The sequence below is a fragment of the Lithobates pipiens genome, unplaced genomic scaffold (genome assembly GCF_037356315.1).
Source record: "Lithobates pipiens isolate NorthernLeopardFrog02 unplaced genomic scaffold, aLitPip1_a1.2 Scaffold_13, whole genome shotgun sequence".
NCBI classification, from domain to species: Eukaryota; Metazoa; Chordata; class Amphibia; order Anura; family Ranidae; genus Lithobates; species Lithobates pipiens.
In genome coordinates this window covers 364,598,873-364,616,188 of record NW_027507718.1, presented here as the reverse complement: position 1 = coordinate 364,616,188, position 17,316 = coordinate 364,598,873, and the positions used below count along the sequence as shown (strand labels likewise).

Sequence of the window (17,316 nt, the reverse complement as noted above, 5' to 3'; positions counted from 1 at the left end):
CATCATCGGTTAAAAATCTACCCCTCACCACAATGAAGATGCCCAAACCTGCCCTTCACCGAAATTAACATGCACGATCTGACAATAACATACTCCTATCGCAAGGCAGTTCACATTGCCATATGCGAACTGCAGGGAGTGTAATTACAATGTTAATGACACCCCCATTTTAGTTTGCATATCGCACTGCAATCCGATTCTGATGTGGACCAAAAAAGGTGCTGTGCGAGTTTGGTCTGAATGCAATATCAGCAATTCTAGCTATATGGCTGAAATCGCATTGCATGTGATTTGCGGTGCGAATCACTTGATCTCGCACCACACACTGGTGTGAACCGGCACTTAAGATTGCGAGGGGGGGGGGGGGGATCTAAATCTTTTTTCTTAATACTTAATCGTGCAGCTCTAACAGACCACCATACACACATTGGGCATATGTGTATGGGGCTTAATGCTTTCAGTTCTTAACCACCTCAATACAGTGCAGTTACACCCCCTTCCTGACCAGACCAATTTTCAGCTTTCAGCGCTCTGTTTGAATGACAATTACTCAGTCATCCAACACTGTATCCATATGAATTGTGCGTCCTTTTTTCCACACAAATAGAGCTTTCTTTTAGTGGTATTTAATCACTAGTGGGTTTTTTATTTTTTGTGCTATAAATAAAATAAAACTTAAATTTTGTGGAAAAAAAAAAATGCCTTTTTCTTTGTTTCTGTCATAAATTTTTGCTAATTAGTAATTTTTCTTCATAAATTTTGGCTAAAATTTATACTGCTACATATCTTTGGTAAAAATAACCCACATTAGTATATATTTGGTCTTTGTGAAAGTTAGTCTACAAACTATGGTGCCAATCACTGAAAATTGATCACTTCTGATCAGGCCTTCAGTACATCAGGTGTACCTCATTTCTTGAGACACTAACAAGTCAGGAAAGTACAAATACCCCCCAAATTACCCCTTTTTTTACAAAGTAGACATCCCAAGGTATTAAGTAAGTAGCATGGTGAGTTTAAGTTGTCATTTTTTCCCACAATTCTTTGCAAAATTAAGATGTTTTTTTTTTTTTTTTTTTACTAAATTGTCATATTATCAGGTTATTTCTCACACACAACATATGCATACAACAAATTACACCCCAAAATACATTCTGCTACTCTTCCCGAGTACGGCGATACCACGTGTGAGACTTTTACACAGCCTGGCCACATACAGAGCACTAACATTGATGTAGTACCTTCAGAAGTTCTATGAGCAAAAATGACGCATCTCATTTCTCAACCACCTATTACACTTTTGAAGGCCCTGGAGTACCAGGACAATGGAATTTCCCATAAAATGACCCCATTTTGGAAAGCAAACACCCCAACGTATAATCTGCGAGGCATAATGAGTCTTTTGAATGGTTAATTTTTTTCCAGAAGTTTTTGGAATATGTGGAAAAAAAATTAAAACTTTTTTTATTTTATTTTTTTACACAATTGTCAACACATAGCATGTATATATAGCAAAAATTACACCCCAAAATACATTCTGCTACTCCTCCCGAGTATGGCGATACTACATGTGTCATACTACATACTACTTCATCAATAAAAAACGCATCAGTGCAATAGTTCAAGGCTACACAGGAGCTCTTAATCAGCCATGTGGTGAGTCGTGGACAAAGCTGAGGCTGTCAATCGGCTGGAGCTACCTCTTCTGTCACCTTTTTGGGTGTCAATAAAAAATGTGATGCTCTGGATTGAGACAAGTACACATTATAGATCAGGGTTTCACAACTAGGGTTCCTCCAGAGGTTGCTAGGGGTTCCTTGAGCAATTTCTGCCTCCGATAAGTTTTCACTGACACCATTAATCCTTTTTTGCCATGTGTAAGGGAGTAAGTCTTCCCAGTGACCACAAGTGTAAGGAACATTCTTCCCACGACCATCACACTAATGTCCCATGAGTTGTAGATATATAAATTTTAGCAGGGGTTCCCTCAGACTGAGAGGGTTTCTCTGTTTGAAAAGGTTGAGAGAGGCTGCTATATTTAGAAGGATATTTTTTGTTCATATTTCATGTCTGAGGTTTACAGCCACTTTCAAGCTTGCCTAAACTCACACCTCCCCCTTATGACTAATGAAGACATTATCTGATTTCAGATGTTTTGAAGGACACCCTTGGTCTTCAGCTCGTAGGCCCGTATGATATTCTTTCTGGTAAACACACATCATCTAAGACAAATTGTGATGTGAATTATAACCTGCACTGGAGGTTTTTCTATGATCCTCCAGAATTTCAGACCATTATTGATGGGGACAGCAGAACACAATTTCACATGGGCTACTACAGGTAAGAAAATTTAAAAGGGGCTGTCTGCAAAAATGACATTGAACATTACTTTGGACAAATGCAGGACTGGGGCAGTTTGTCATAACAGAAAACTGATCAACTGGTGTTGAATATTTTTCAGGATTTCTTTCAGACGTGCTACTCTCTCTATCCTGTGTGTATGTGTATCTCTATCTTCATACAGTGCATTCCTAAAGTATTTAGACCCCCTTCACTTTTCTCAATTTTATGTTGCATCCTAATTATTTTAAATTATTTTTTCCCAAGTCATCTTCCAGGACAGCTTACAGAGATGAGCTCCTCCCACCTAGCACAGGAAACTCATGATCCACATTATAAAAGACAGCCCACAGGCAGTAGTCCCTCAGTATTTGTGTTTCCTCCGACTAGACAGGAATTCTGAAGAAATTCATTTTTCTCTGGCCTTCATGCTAGGTGGCAGGGACCACCCCGGCTACAGCATCACAGAACAGGAGCAGTGAACCTGGGGAGGCAGGTAGCTCGGGCTGCCCTGGAAAGGGAGTCTGAATTTTTACTCCAGGGGACCCCCTCTAGCCACAGGAGGCTGGTTAACAGCATGCCTGTAGATTCATGTACCCTGGCAGTGTGGGCTTTTGACTCGGGTGAGTCTTCTGGGGGACAGTGCGGACTTATGGTGTCCTGAAGTTTGGTGCTCAGCTCAATAGCGTAGTGGTCTGCGCTCCTACCTTGGGAGCAGAAGTGGCTTAGCAGCTATGTTTTTGGTAGCAAACTGACCTGGTGGTTGGGGCTACAAGCTCCATGCACTGTTCCAGAAGAGGCGTCCGATCCACAGCGCCAGACCGGGATCCTCACTGCTCAACTTTTCAGGGCTACAGAGAAGGTGGTGGAAGCCATTTTTTCCTGCGCTGGTAAGTCACCAGGGAGGAGACGGGAAGCAGGTCTGGGACACCAGCAGACTCTGACCCTAAGGTAAGAGAGGCAAATGGGGGTCCCCCTTTTCTTGCTCCCTGGTGGAAGGGCACCAGGGGTTTTGAGATGATTCTCTGTACTATCCACAGACTGAGACTGGGGAGTCTGGCTGTGTGTGTGTGTGTGTGTATCTCCCCCCCCCCCCCTTCTTTTTTTTTTTTTTTCCCCTAATAGTGGTACGGCTTCATTTGGGTCTCCCTAGGTGGATGGGTGCTGCACAATTAATCGTAAAAACAATCGTGATCTCGATTCAACCCCCCCGACATCTCTATTGCATAGTTTGCCGATTCTGTCATATAACAAGTGAAGAGACTTATCTGCTCACTCAGCAGTCTGCCAAGTTTTTAACAGTGTAAATGCAGAAAGTTTAACCACTTAATGTCTAAAAAAAATTTGACACTTGTTTCTTAAGGTAAAATCAATAATTTTTGCTAGAAAAATTACTTGGAACCCCCAAACATTATATATCAGTCAAACCCTGGGCGCCAGGTCGCGTTTGCAACTAGAATTGGCGACCTGAAGCAGCACTGCTGGGGGGTATCCTGTCTCCGTGCACACTCCCCCCCCCCCCCCCCCCCCCCCCCCACTCCCGGCGTAATCTTGTTGGGCCGTGCCACCGCCGGCCGGTAATTGAGGCCTTCTGCGGTCCTATGCTTCCTTCTGGAATCTGGTGCCCTCTTGTGGTGGCCATTGGTATGACAAACTGCAATGCTAATGGAGCTTCCCCTGCCTGTTTTTCCTGCCCGCCCATCTCATTCCCTTTACTTAGAACCCCTAAACATATAGATAGGTGGATTGATAGATATATAATTTATTATTATTATTATTATTATTATTTTTTTTTTTAGTCCAACACCCTAGAGAATAAAATGGCGGTCGTTGCAATACTGTCTGTCGCACCGTATTTGCGCAGCGAACTTACAAGTGCACTTTTTTGGGGAAAAAATAATTTTATTTAATTAAAAAATAAGACAACAGTAAAGTTAGTCCAATTTTTTTTTATTTTTTTTTAAATTTTTTTTATATTGTGAAAAATGTTACGCCGAGTAAATTGATACCCAACATGTCACGCTTCAAAGTTGCGTCCGCTCGTGGAATGGTGACAAACTTTTACCCTTTAAAATCTCCATAGGCGATTCTACTGGTTGCATGTTTTGAGTTAGAGCAGGTCTAGGGCTAGAATTATTGCTCTCACTCTACTGATCGCGGCGATACCTCACGTGTGGTTTGAACACCGCTTTTGTATGCGGGTGCTACTCACTTTCTGCACGCGAGCTTGGTGGGACAGGGCGCGTTTTCAATTTTTTTTTTTTTAATTTTTAACTTTTTTCTATTTTTTCACTGTTCTTTTGTGTCACTTTTATTCCTATTACAAGGAATGTAAAAATCCCTCCCAGGTCCTCTTAAATCAGAGAGACCTCAGATCTCATATTTACACTAAAATGCAATAAAAAAAAAAAAAATTGTCCTGTGAAAAATAAAAATAAAATGTCCCTCCTAAGAGCTAAGGGCAATGACTTGCAGACAGGTGGGGGCGGCCATCTTCCCCTCACTGGTCTTCATATCAGGCCAGGGACAGGTCCTGATTGCCATTACCACTTGCAAGTACAGGTTATTTACTGCCTGGATACCAGCTCCAGTGCTACAACACTGTTTTTGTATATCCCTTAATCTGGACTCCATTTCAAAGAGCTTTGTAAAAAAAGAAATGACAAATTTTCTTTCTTGATTTTTCATGAAGGCTTCTCCGGAGGAGAAGAGGCTATCACCGTGGGCTCGAAGGCCCAACACCATATCCTCTGTTGCTGGCTAAAATCCATGTTTGCTGCTGATTAATATGAATGGATCACGGCTGCTGGCTTCCCCAAATCCTTTGAGTGGAGTACTGCATGGCTGGAGCAGAGGCAACCAGAGTCCCTGACTACCTCCAGATGGGGGATGGGGCACACGTCTGCAGAGGCAGGTAAACAATGATGGTAAGCCAAGACATCAAGCAGCTTACTATGCTGCAGGTAACCCTGATTGGACGGCTATAGGGTGGTTTTGTGAGTATTCCCCGGTGCCATCAACAGACACCAGGGAGGGAGTGCTTTTATGGAAGCAGTAGGTGGACCTCGAACTTCCCAGGAGTATTACTGCAGACTTAATCTGATTTGCAAAGCTACATCATGTAGTCTGGTTCCACCATGACACCTGCTTTAATTTTGGTAGATGGTCACAAGGTAGTTACCATTAGGAGGATGTCCTCTTTGGGTAGTGGTTGCTGTGGGTGTTTGCATACCTCCTACAAACAGGGTGAATATGCTTTGTGTGCCTAGCTACCATTTTTAATGTGATCATTTGAAGGCAGAGGCCCTAACACCTACAATCTGCAAAGCTGGCAATCTCAGAGATTAGCAGAAACTGCAACCTGCATGTGCAGGGCTCCTGGGGTCTGCTTATTTACCATCAACTACACTTTGTTTTCAGCAATTAAGCCACAGCTAGTGGAGTATGCTGTAGTTTAATCTGTACTTTTTTGTACTGGGATTTGGGCAATAACCCAACCCTAGGCAGGACTAGAAACGGATTATGGATCCTGCAACAGTCAGCTGACAGTCTCCTGGGTGTAACCTTCATGCAAGGATTGCATGGACAAACCAGTGTTTAATCAATGCTGGTTAATACCTGCAGGTGTTGGCATCCTGTTGCACAATTCAATGCTTATCCAAAGGTGTCAAGCTTTCATTTATCACTATATTTGGACATGTCTGTCTCCCGCCTTAGAGGTTAAGTGTACAGCAATCTCTGTTAACCACATACGTTGTTTAAATATGTAGTTTAAGGAGACTTGCTTTTTACTTCCGTTCCATATAAAATATTTGGTTATGTTTAGGAACTGAAGCTGTGCCTATTATGAGGTAACCATATCTGCTATGCACTCCAGTCTGTGTGCCTAGACATCTATCACCTGGAGCTCCCTGGGTTCCTCCACTGAATAGATTTATAATTGGTAGCCAGAGATTAGGGTAGATCTATGAACTTTGTTTATACTAATGGTATTAATTACGTATGAATTTCTGGTGGTATTGAACGAATACACTATGTCTCTGTCCTTACACATCTCCAAGTATGTTATATAATCTATGTATTTAAATACCCAACATTGGACCTTATGTTTAAGTTATATTCTTTTGGTACCATTGTGGTTCATGCCTCATATATGATCTATTGTATGGACTGAGGCTACATTTCTGCTGTTGCGACTTTGGAGTGCAGCTTTGATCAAACTTTACAGCCTCTGGATCGGGGTCGCATCGGGTTAGTACTAGGGCCTTTTCTAGTTCGTTGCAACTTTGAGTCACGTAGATTGGAACGGGCGCCATTGAAATCAATGGGCCGTGACTTGTCATGCGACTGTGTCCAGTGTCTCTCTAGTGCAGTGATGGCGAACCTTGGCACCCCAGATGTTTTGGAACTACATTTCCCATGATGCTCAAGCACTCTGCAGTGCAGTTGAGCATCATGGGAAATGTAGTTCCAAAACATGTGGAGTGCCAAGGTTCGCCATCACTGCTCTAGTGGAAACTGAACCTAATGGTTCTAATGACCTGCTTGAAGAAGTTTTTATCCCTCATTTGTATATGTGGCTGTATGAATTGGGAGGGTTTTGCCTGACCTTGTTTACATTGTCTTGTACAATCTCCAATAGGTTGGCTTAATGCATTGTTTATAGACACAGGTGTGTAAATGGCTTAGAGAAAATCTCTGGTCACTGACAAGATTAGAGAACATGGTTCCAGCCATCTACCAGTGGAAGGAGCTAGTATTATTATTTATTATTATTATTATTATTATTATTATTCAGGATTTGTATAGCGCCGACAGTTTACATAGCGCTTTACAACATTAGGGCAGACATTATAATATAGGGGGAATCAGAGGGCCCTGCTCGTTAGAGCTTACAATCTAGGAGGGAGGGTCAAGTTTTACAAAAGGGTAATGGCTGTGGGGGATGAGCTAATGGAGAAAATGGTGCTGTTGGGTGGAGGCAGGATAGCCTCTGAAGAGGAACGTTTTCAGGGATCGCCTAAAAGTGCATACATTTGGAGACAGTCTGACAGATTGGGGGTAGTGAATTCCAGAGGATGCGCGAGACTCGGGAGAAGTCCTGGAGGCGTGGATATGGGAGGAGTTGATGAGGGAGCTAGAGGGCAGGAGGTCTTCGGAGGAACGAAGAGGGCGATTAGGTTGGTATTTTGAGACTAGGCTAGTGATGTAGCTGGGGACAGAGTTGTGAATGGCTTTGTAAGTTGTTAGTATTTTTTATTTAATTTGTTGGACAAGTGGCAGTCCATGGAGGTATTGGCAGAGATGGGTAGCAGACACTGTAGAAAAATCTACTTTGCAAGTCAATTTGAAGAGTAACTTAGGATTTGTGCCCAGTGGGGTGAACGGCCTTGGATGGTGGACGGGGCAGATCTCCCTGCATGGGCTTTACTTGCATATCTGCTGTCTTCAGCTTTATATATTCTCTATTTCTATATTTTCTCTTCCTGTTGAGAAATGGTAATGTAGTCTGGGCATACAGCTGATTGTAGGAAAGGCCTCTCCTCATAGGTAGAGACTTTCAGATCTGTTTGAATAGTTGAGCACTGCTAATCTTTATAGCATCCTCCCCAATACAATACTCCAGCTGCTTTTATCTCGGTTGACAAAGACCTTGTCAGAAGTTATTGGGATTATAGCAGAACAGAGTAGGAGACTGCTACGAGACTTAGTGCTTTGACGAGAGATGATAAAACACTGCAGATATATGTACCCAGCTCAAATTTCACAAATCGGGCTTACGTTCTATTGATTTGCATCACTGAGCCCTTTAATTGTGGGTTGTGTGGTCACTATAATCTTTCCTAGGGTTTAGGATTTCTACAGCAGTATAAACTTGTATCGCTGGTGGTGTAACGGGCATCTTGCTGCGGATGCAGACGGCTCCTTCTTGTGATGTGTTCCTTGCAGCACTAATGGGCAGGAATATGGCCTGTAGCTGTGGGTTCACGTCTTGCTATGTCTTTGACCCCTATACCTGACTGGGTATGTTTTTAGGTTCTGTACATGATAAAAAGATCATTGCATCTTTTACACAGCCTTCCTAACAGAACAGCTGTAGCAAGTCAAAGTAAATGTTCTGTTACTACTACAGGCTCAATCTTCTGGTTAGAGATCTGCATAACTTACCCCCAGCATCACAATGTGCCTTATGAACTCAAACTTCCAACTTTGGGCAGAGCTCATGTCATTCATGAAGTTTCCAGGTTTGTTTTTTACCCAGTTCCTTTCCAGACACTCAGAATTCAGAGTGGCGAAAGGTCATCGGTATGGGCATTTGCATCTAGCATTGGGACAGAAATATTGCTGGATAATTACTAGGGCCTATTATCTAAATGTCCATGAGTATCACATTGGGTAGGATGAGATCTATAGATTGGAAATCAACCTCTAGTTTACTTGTTCTGGAGCCTAGATAAAGGCAAGAAGACGTCAAAATATTACTATCACAAGGTGATTGAAATTTGCAATTATGGAAGCCTAGCAGACATCATCGCTGTTTCCTCTGGAAAGCATCAAAGCTCATTCAGACAGAGCAGGGGCCATTTCTTGGGCTGGAAATATCAGCACTTCTCCTCCCCAGATCTGTAATACCGCATCCGGGTCCAACTTTCAAACCTTCATAAATATTACCGATCAGGCCTGGTCTCTAGCCATAAACAGGCTGTTGGGAGGAAGGTGCTTAAGAAGGTCCTTTAAAGCTGCGGTCCCGCCCTGATCAGGTAGTTCTATTTTGTCCTCTCTTTAAGCCATCCTGGAAGATGACTTGGGGAAAACAAGAGTTATTACCTGTCAATTCATTTTCCAGGAATCTTCCAGGACGGTGTCAGTTCCCTCCCTTGTTTTTATAATTCTAATGTAATCCTAAACTGGTTGGGTGTTTAAAAAAAAAAAAATAATTATCTGTGCCTGGTTATCTATTAATACTGAAGGACTACTGCCTGTGGGCTGTCTTTTTATAATGTGGATCATGTGTTTCCTGTGCTAGGTGGGAGGAGCCTATCTCTCTAAGCTGTCCTGGAAAATGAGATAACAGGGTGTGTGTGTGTGTGTGTGTGTGTGTGTGTTTGTTTGTTTGTTTGTTTGTTTGTTTGTTTGTTTGTTTGTTTGTTTGTTTGTTTGTTTGTTTGTTTGTTTGTTTGTGTTTTTTTTTTAAACTCTACACCATGGATGAGCTCTGGCGTGTTCGCAGAGCCCGCCAGGAAGTCGGCGCTGTGCTAATCACAGGCAGTGAGACTTTACAGGTCTCTGCAGCCACACATTGGAACAATGTCTCACTGCCAGTGATTAGCGCAGCGCCGTGCAGACTTCCTGGCAGGCTCTGAACGTGGAGTGTGCGAACACGCCAGAGCTCATCCTTACTCTACACCCAGTACCCACGCCAGAGCTCATCCTTACTCTACACCCAGTACCCCATAATGACAACATTTAGAAAGTTTTAGAAAAGTTTGCAAATGTATCAAAAAGGAAAAACTGAAATATCACATTGGCATATACAGTATCTCGCAAAAGTGAGTACACATCTTTGTAAATATTTTATATTATCTTTTCATGTGACAACACTGAAGAAATGACACTTTGCTACAATGTAAAGTAGTGAGTGTACAGCTTGTATAACAGTGTAAATTTGCTGTCCCCTTAAAATAACTCAACACACAGCTATTAATGTCTAAACCGCTAGTAACAAAAGTGAGTACACCCCTAGGAGAAAACATCCAAAGTGTCAATATTTTGTGTGGCAATCGTTATTTTCCAGCACTGCCTTAACCCTCTTGGGCATGGAGTTCACCAGAGCTTCACAGGTTGACACTGGAGTTTAATTAGTTTATCTTAGTCTCATCAGACCACAGGACATGGTTCCAGTAATCCATGCCCTTAGTCTGCTTGTCTTCAGCAAACTGTTTGCAGGCTTTCTTGTGCATCATCTTTAAAGGAGGCTTCCTTCTGGGACGACAGCCATGCAGACCGATTTGATGCAGTGTGCGGCATATGGTCTGAGCACTGACAGCAATGCTGGCAGCACTCGTTCATCTATTTCCCAAAGACTGGATATGACGCTGAGCATGTGCACTCAACTCCTTTGGTCAACCATAGCAAGGCCTGTTCTGAGTGGAGCCTGTCTTATTAAACCACTGTATGGTCTTGGCCACCGTGCTGCAGCTAACTTTCAGAGTCTTGGCAATCTTCTTATAGCCTAGGCCAGTGATGGCGAACCTTTGCACCCAAGATGTTTTGGAACGACCTTTCCAATGATGCTCATGCACTCTGCAGTGTAGTTGATCATCATGGGAAATGTAGTTCCAAAACATCTGGGGTGAAAAGGTTGGCCATCTTTATGTAGAGCAACAATACTTTTTTTCAGATCCTTTGCCATGAGGTGCCATGTTGAACTTCCAGTGACCAGTATGATGGAGAGTGATGACACCAAATTTAACACACCTGCTCCACATTCAGGTCCAGTGCAGTTAATACACTACTTTCATTTTATAGTTTGAAAGTGTTGCAGCCCATTGGTTTGTTGCTGTCATTCTAGGCTACTTCTGAAAGCATAATCTGATTAATGTGAACTTTTCCTATGCATTACCTTTTTTTTGTGTATATTTATTTAAACCCCCCCCCCCCCCCCCCCTGTATTGTAAAGTCACCTATTGCATTTATATCTTTATGTCAAAGACCTTTTGTCAATTTACATTTTTCAGAGATTCTCCAGAGGAGATGCCGGTTTTTGTTGGCACTAATGAAGCCGTTAAAGGGTGCCTCATCACTCCATCTGGAGATAATGTGTTTTCTGCTGTCAAGTAAGTGCCCATCAATTTAAAAACCAAAAAAAAAAAAAAACAATGTGCGTGATAAGTTGTTTTGTGGGGTGGTGTGTTTTATTTATTTTATTTATTTATTTATTTTTTTGTTTTTATTGATCTTTTTTTCTTCTAGGTTATTTGCAACAAAGAAGTTAAAAGAAGTTTCTGATAAAAAAACAGTTGCCACAATAAAAGGTTTGATCGAGAAACTTACAGCTGCAGCAGATAAATTGGGTTACTCAATGGAACAGAAATCGAACGCCATGAAACGGAGAGACAAGAAAGTTAGTAGTTGTGTTTTCTGTTATGCATTAATTGTTGGCTTATTTCTTTTAACTATTTCCCCCCGTAGCAGTGTTTTAAAATCTGCATTTATTGCACACAAAAACAATTTAATCCCTCTCACTCCAGGATATTGGACAATACCAATTATGTGTTGTGCAATTGGTTATATGCACGTGTGTTCGCATTCGTGTTTGTGCTGGACAACAGGAGTGAGTGTGTGTGTGTGTGTGTTGGGTGGGTGTTTTCAAAAAAAAAATTTAGCTGTGCACTACAAAAACTCAGATATGACTCCGAGTTCACACTTGCCAGAGGAGATCATGAAACAAATGTTCCCTGATCTCCTCTTGTTGTTGTGGGGGGGGGGGTTAGATTATAGGGATTTAATGGCAGGTTTCTCTGCTCTGGTAAGATTGTGCTTTAGTGCAGATTATCCAGTGGGGGATTGGTGTTTTCTTAGTCCACTGCTGTTATGAATGCTTTGATAGAGGTCAGTACCACAGAAGCATCAACAATGCTGTGTGGGTGAAAAGCAGCATCAAATGTATTAGTAGGCATAAACCATACTCCTTTGAATAGGCCAAACTGTACTGTTGTGAGGGTGAATATCACCCATTAATCTACATTTTTTGATAACATCTTTCCCTCCGAATGGTGGTCCTTGTTGTCCTGTGTTTCTTCGAGCAGAGCCCATAGCGAATGGGAGAGTGACATTAAAGAAAGTAGTAGCAAGGATGTCTCTGTACATTGCTACATTCATCTTTCCCTCAATCCTTGCTAGTCTCCCAGTTCCTGTTGCAGAAAAATGTCATCACCATGCTTCACTGTAGATATGTTGTTGGCCAGGTGATGAGCGGTGCCTGGTTTCCTCCCAGATGTGATGCTTGCATTCATGCCAAAGAGTTCAGTCTTTCATCAGACCAGAGAATTTTCTCATGGTCCGAGAATCCTTCAGGTGCCTTTTGGCAAACTCCAGGCAGGCTGTCATGTGACTTTTTACTGAGTGGCTTCCCTCTGGCAACTCTACCATACAGGCCTGATTGGTGGCGTACTGCAGAGATGGTTCTCCTCCTCTACACAGCTCTTTCCGAATTGCCATCGGGTTCTTGGTCACCTTCCTAAGACCTTTCTCCCCCGATTGCTCAGTTTGGCCAGGCAGCCCGCTCTAGGAAGAGTCCTGGTGGTTCCAAACTTCCATTTACGGATGATGGAGGCCACTGTGCTGGTTGGGGCCTCAGTGCTGCAGAACTTTTTCTGTACCCTTCCCCATATCTGTGCCTCGATACAATCCTGTTTTTTAATGGGTCTATAAACAATTCCTTGGCCTTCATGGCTTGGTTTGTGCTCGGACATGCACTGTTTACTGATTATATATTATATTGTACATCTCATATCTCAGTATATCTATTAAAAAAAATACAGCTGTGTGCCTTTTTCAAATAGTGTCCAATCAACTGAGTTTACCACAGGTGGACTAAGTTGTGGAAACGGTATGCACCTGAGCTTAATTATGAGTCATGGCAAAGGCTGTGAATACTTATGTACATAGTGTGGCTTTTTATTTTTTATTTTTATTTTTTTTCTCTACATTTCGCAAGGATTTCAAACAAACTTCTTTCACGTTGTCATTCTGGTGTATTGTTTGTGAATGTGAGGGGAAAATAATGAATTCAATTTTGGAATAAGGCTGTAGCATAACAAAATGTGGAAAAAGTGAAGCACTAGTGCATTGACCACAATAAAAACCTGTCCGATTTATAAACCTTACTCAGTGAAATGGAGACCTAAATCTAGAGTTGGGATACTTTTATTTTTTTTCATCTATTTAAAAAAAATGTGAGCATAACTAACCTGATTTGGAGCAGATCTTTGTCTCTGATATTCAATTTTGATTTATTTTCCTGTAAATGTCCATCTGTCTCCATCCCTCTCTCCTTCTCTCCTTCTCTTTATTAGGTGGTGACCAAGTCTTTCCATGGTGCTGGTCTGGTGGTCCCTGTAGATGAGAATGATGTTGGATACAGGGAGCTTCCTGAAACTGATAGTAAGTTTTTTTTTTTTTTTTTTTTTTTTTTTCTTTTTGTGTGTGTGTGTTTTTTTTTTTTTTTTTTTTTTTTTTATCATTTATGCTATTTATGTAATAGTCATTTTGTTTCTCTTGAACACAAACGCTGGCTACTTAAAGTCTGACTTTAGTCAGAAAATATAAGCCCTGCTAGATCACTTTAGGCTGGCCCCTTTTGCAGGGAAGCATTGCAAATGAGTGTCTATACCCGGGGTAGGGAACCTTGGCTGGCCCATGAGACATTGCAAGACCCTAACAATCGCAGGCATGACTCCTAGAGGCAGGATGGGATTCGCCACAGGGTCACTAAGTTGAGATGAGAGGTAGCAAACCCCAACCCCCCGCCTTACAGTCATTTCTGCAATTGCCAGAGCCATCGGTAAACCCAGAAACGATCCGATCCTTTTCTAGAGAGGCGGGAAGTCAAAGAACGTAAAATCAAAAAGAGGGCCCACGCTAGGCTCTGCCCTTGGAGGACCGGAGCGACCTTGGCCACTTCCTGTCTTCGGGCAGATGGACAGGATTTTTTTTAAAGGAAATATTTGGGGTTGTTTTGCCTATCATGCTTATTTCTATTACAGGGGATGTTTAATAAATGATCCCCAAAAAATTGAAAGTGCTCTATCCCTCCCATGTTTGCATGCAGACATACAGTATGTAAACAGTGTTCAAAACACACAACGGGTATCGCTGCAATAATTCTAGCGCTAGACCTCCTCTGTAACCCTAAACGGATAACCTGTAAAACATTTTAAAGCGATGCCTATGGAGATTAAGTACCATAGTTTGTCGCCATTCCATGTGTGTGCAATTTTAAGGCATGACATGTTGGGTATCTCTATACTCGTAACGTCATATTTTACATTATACAAAGAAAAATGGGCTAACTAGTGCTTTTCTGGATCTGTGTTTTTGTTTACACTTTTTTTGTATTACATTTTTTTTTTCATAAATTGCGTTTGAAAGACCGCTGCGCAAATACAGGGTGACCTAAAATATTGCAATTATCACCATTTTTATTATCTAGGGTCTCTGCTAAAAAAAAAAAAAAAAAAAAAAATTGTGGGTTCGAAGTAATATTTTAGTAAAAAATACAAATTTAAACTTGTAAACACACAGTTCCAGACAAGGCCTGGTCAGCAAGTGGCTATTCGGGTTTATCTAAAAATAAGTGCGTAAAACGCTTTTTGAGCTTTCATCGCACTGTGGTCATCCTCTGGTTCAAATATTTCCTGGTCTGAGGTCCCTGCCTATGGCTCTAAATGAGCCGCAGAGTCCTGTTTTCTCTAGCTTGGTTTAGTCCTCTTTGAAACTGACACCGTTTCTGGGCAGACAACCATGATGTTGTAAGTGTCCCAGTTACAGCAGTATGTGTGTATGGGTTTTTTATTTTATTTTTTATGTAGTGCTTAAATGGTGGCCAGGGGTCTCTTTGAGCCACAGGACACTTTCCTCCTTGCCAGTGCCCTCCCTTGCTACACTTCATCCTTCTATGAGTACACAGTCTCTTGCATTCTGGGTTTCCTGGTTGCTTCTGGTCTTGCTATTCTCCCCAACCTACTTCTCTCTATTCAGTATTAAGACAGAAACAAAATGCATTGCCTCCTTCCAAAAGGCTAGGGTGAGGATTGGGCACTGTTCTTAGCAATGATTTTATAACCCTTACAGGCTAAATCCTGTATCTTCCATGAAGCTACTGATGTGTGTCATCAGGTCCCCATCGACAGTCGTACACACTCCCATACCACCACCACCACACACAACCGTTATCACTCTAAAAAAACTCAGACATGGATAATCACAGGACATTCTGGGTTTGTAGCCGTCAGGTGCTTCATAATAATCTCTAGTATGCTTGTCCTGTCTAAGCCAAGCAAGAGCAAATGTCATCTATCCTGATGTAACTTTGATTCTAAAGCAGTAAGTCCAGGATTGCATTATGTGGACTAGGGGAACCACCACTACAGTCTACAGTGCCTTGCAAAAGTATTCCCCCTTGGCTTTTTACCTATTTTGTTACATTACAGCCTTCAGTTCAATGTTTCTTTAATCTGAATTATATGTGATGGATCAGAACACAATAGTCTAAGTTGGTGAAGTAAAATTAGAAAAATATATAAATGTGACTGAGGGGTTAACAAACCCAGAATCAGCGCAAAGTGGAAAGATAATTGGTGCAACTAGAATAATTAAGCAGGTGAATGTTGGTAAGGAGCAGTACGTTGTAAAAAAGAAAATGGATAAGTAAAAATCAATACTAAATTGATTAAACCGCACTCCTTCCCTAATAAAGTGCAAACATGCAAAAGTGATTTCAACTGAGCACCAACATAATATAATGTGTATAAAGTCCAAACACAATAAGCTCAGTAGTGCAAATAGTGAATATTCAGACAATGTATCAACTTCAGATAGTGTACACTCACCAGACTTCCATGACCCCTATTACAGGTAGTCATAAAGCACATATGGATGCTGGATATATCCATATGTGCTTTATGGCTACCTGTAATGGGGGTCATGGAAGTCTGGTGAGTAGGATATATGACAGGTGATGGTGGTGGAAGATATGGTGGGGCAAAAAAGTATTTAGTCAGCCACCAATTGTGTAAGTTCTCCCACTTAAAAAGATGAGAGGCCTGTAATTGTCATTATAGGTATACCTCAACTATGAGAGACAAAAGTGGAAACAAATCCAGACAATCGCATTGTCTGTCTGTCTGTCTGATTTTTTGAAAGAATTTATTTGCAAATTATAGTGGAAAATAAGTGTTTTGTCATTATCAAAAGTTCATCTCAATACTTTGTTGTATATCCTTTGTTGGCAATGACAGAGGTCAGACATTTTCTGTAAGTCTTCACAAGGCTGTCGCACATTTGCTGCTTTGTTGGCCCATTTCTTCATGCAGATCTCCTCTAGAGCAGTGATGCTCTCGGCAACACGGACTTTCAATTCACTCCCAAAGGTTTTCTATGGGGTTGAGATCTGAAGACTGGCTAGGCCACTCCAGGATCTTGAAATGCTTCTTACGAAGCCACTCCTTCGTTGCCGGGGCAGTGTTTTTGGTATCATTGTCATGCTGAAAATGGTCACATTTCATCTTCAATGCCCTCCCTGATGAGAGGAGGTTTCCACTCAAAATCGCACGATACATGGCCCCTATTCATTCTTTCATGTACACAGATCAGTCATCCTGTTCCCTTTGCAGAGAAACCGCCCCAAAGCATGAGGTTACCACCCCATGTTTCACAGTAGATATGGTGTTCTTTGGTTGCAACTTGGCATTCTCTCGCTCTCTCTCCTCCAAACATGAGTTGGGTTTCTACCAAACAGTTCTACTTTTGTTTTATCTGACCATATGACATTCTCTCAATCCTCATCTGGATCATCCAGATGCTCTCTAGCAAACCTCAGACAGGCCCAGACATGTATTGGCTTAAGCAGGGGGACACGTCTGGCACTGAGGGATCTGAGTCCCTAGCGGCATAGTGTGTTACTGATGGTAGCCTTTGTTATCTTGGTCCCAGCTCCCTGTAGGTCATTCACTAGGTCCCCCCATGTGATTCTGGGATTTTTGCTCACAGTTCTTGTGATAATTTTGACCCCCACGGGGTGAGACCTTGCGTGGAGCCCCAGATCAAGGGAGATTATCAGTGGTCTTGTATGTCTTCCATTTTCTAATGCTTGCTCCCACAGTTGACTTCTTCACACCAAGCTGCTTGCCTATTGCAGATTTCAGTCTTCTTAGCCTGGTGCAGGTCTACAATTTTGTTTCTGGTGTCCTTCGA

The 17,316-nt window shown here is 41.9% G+C and overlaps 1 protein-coding gene across 3 annotated transcripts in view; it reads left to right on the top strand.

Annotated features, from left to right (window-relative positions):
- The window catches only part of HPF1 (histone PARylation factor 1), a 50,570-nt gene that overhangs the window by 21,875 nt on the left and 11,379 nt on the right, over positions 1–17,316 (top strand). For all 3 annotated transcript variants that reach the window (XM_077477202.1, XM_077477201.1, XM_077477200.1), the window contains exons 3-6: positions 2,151–2,340; positions 11,079–11,177; positions 11,314–11,464; positions 13,419–13,506. In XM_077477202.1, the coding sequence (XP_077333328.1) occupies positions 2,151–2,340; positions 11,079–11,177; positions 11,314–11,464; positions 13,419–13,506 (528 nt within the window). The remainder of the gene's footprint in view (positions 1–2,150; positions 2,341–11,078; positions 11,178–11,313; positions 11,465–13,418; positions 13,507–17,316) is intronic.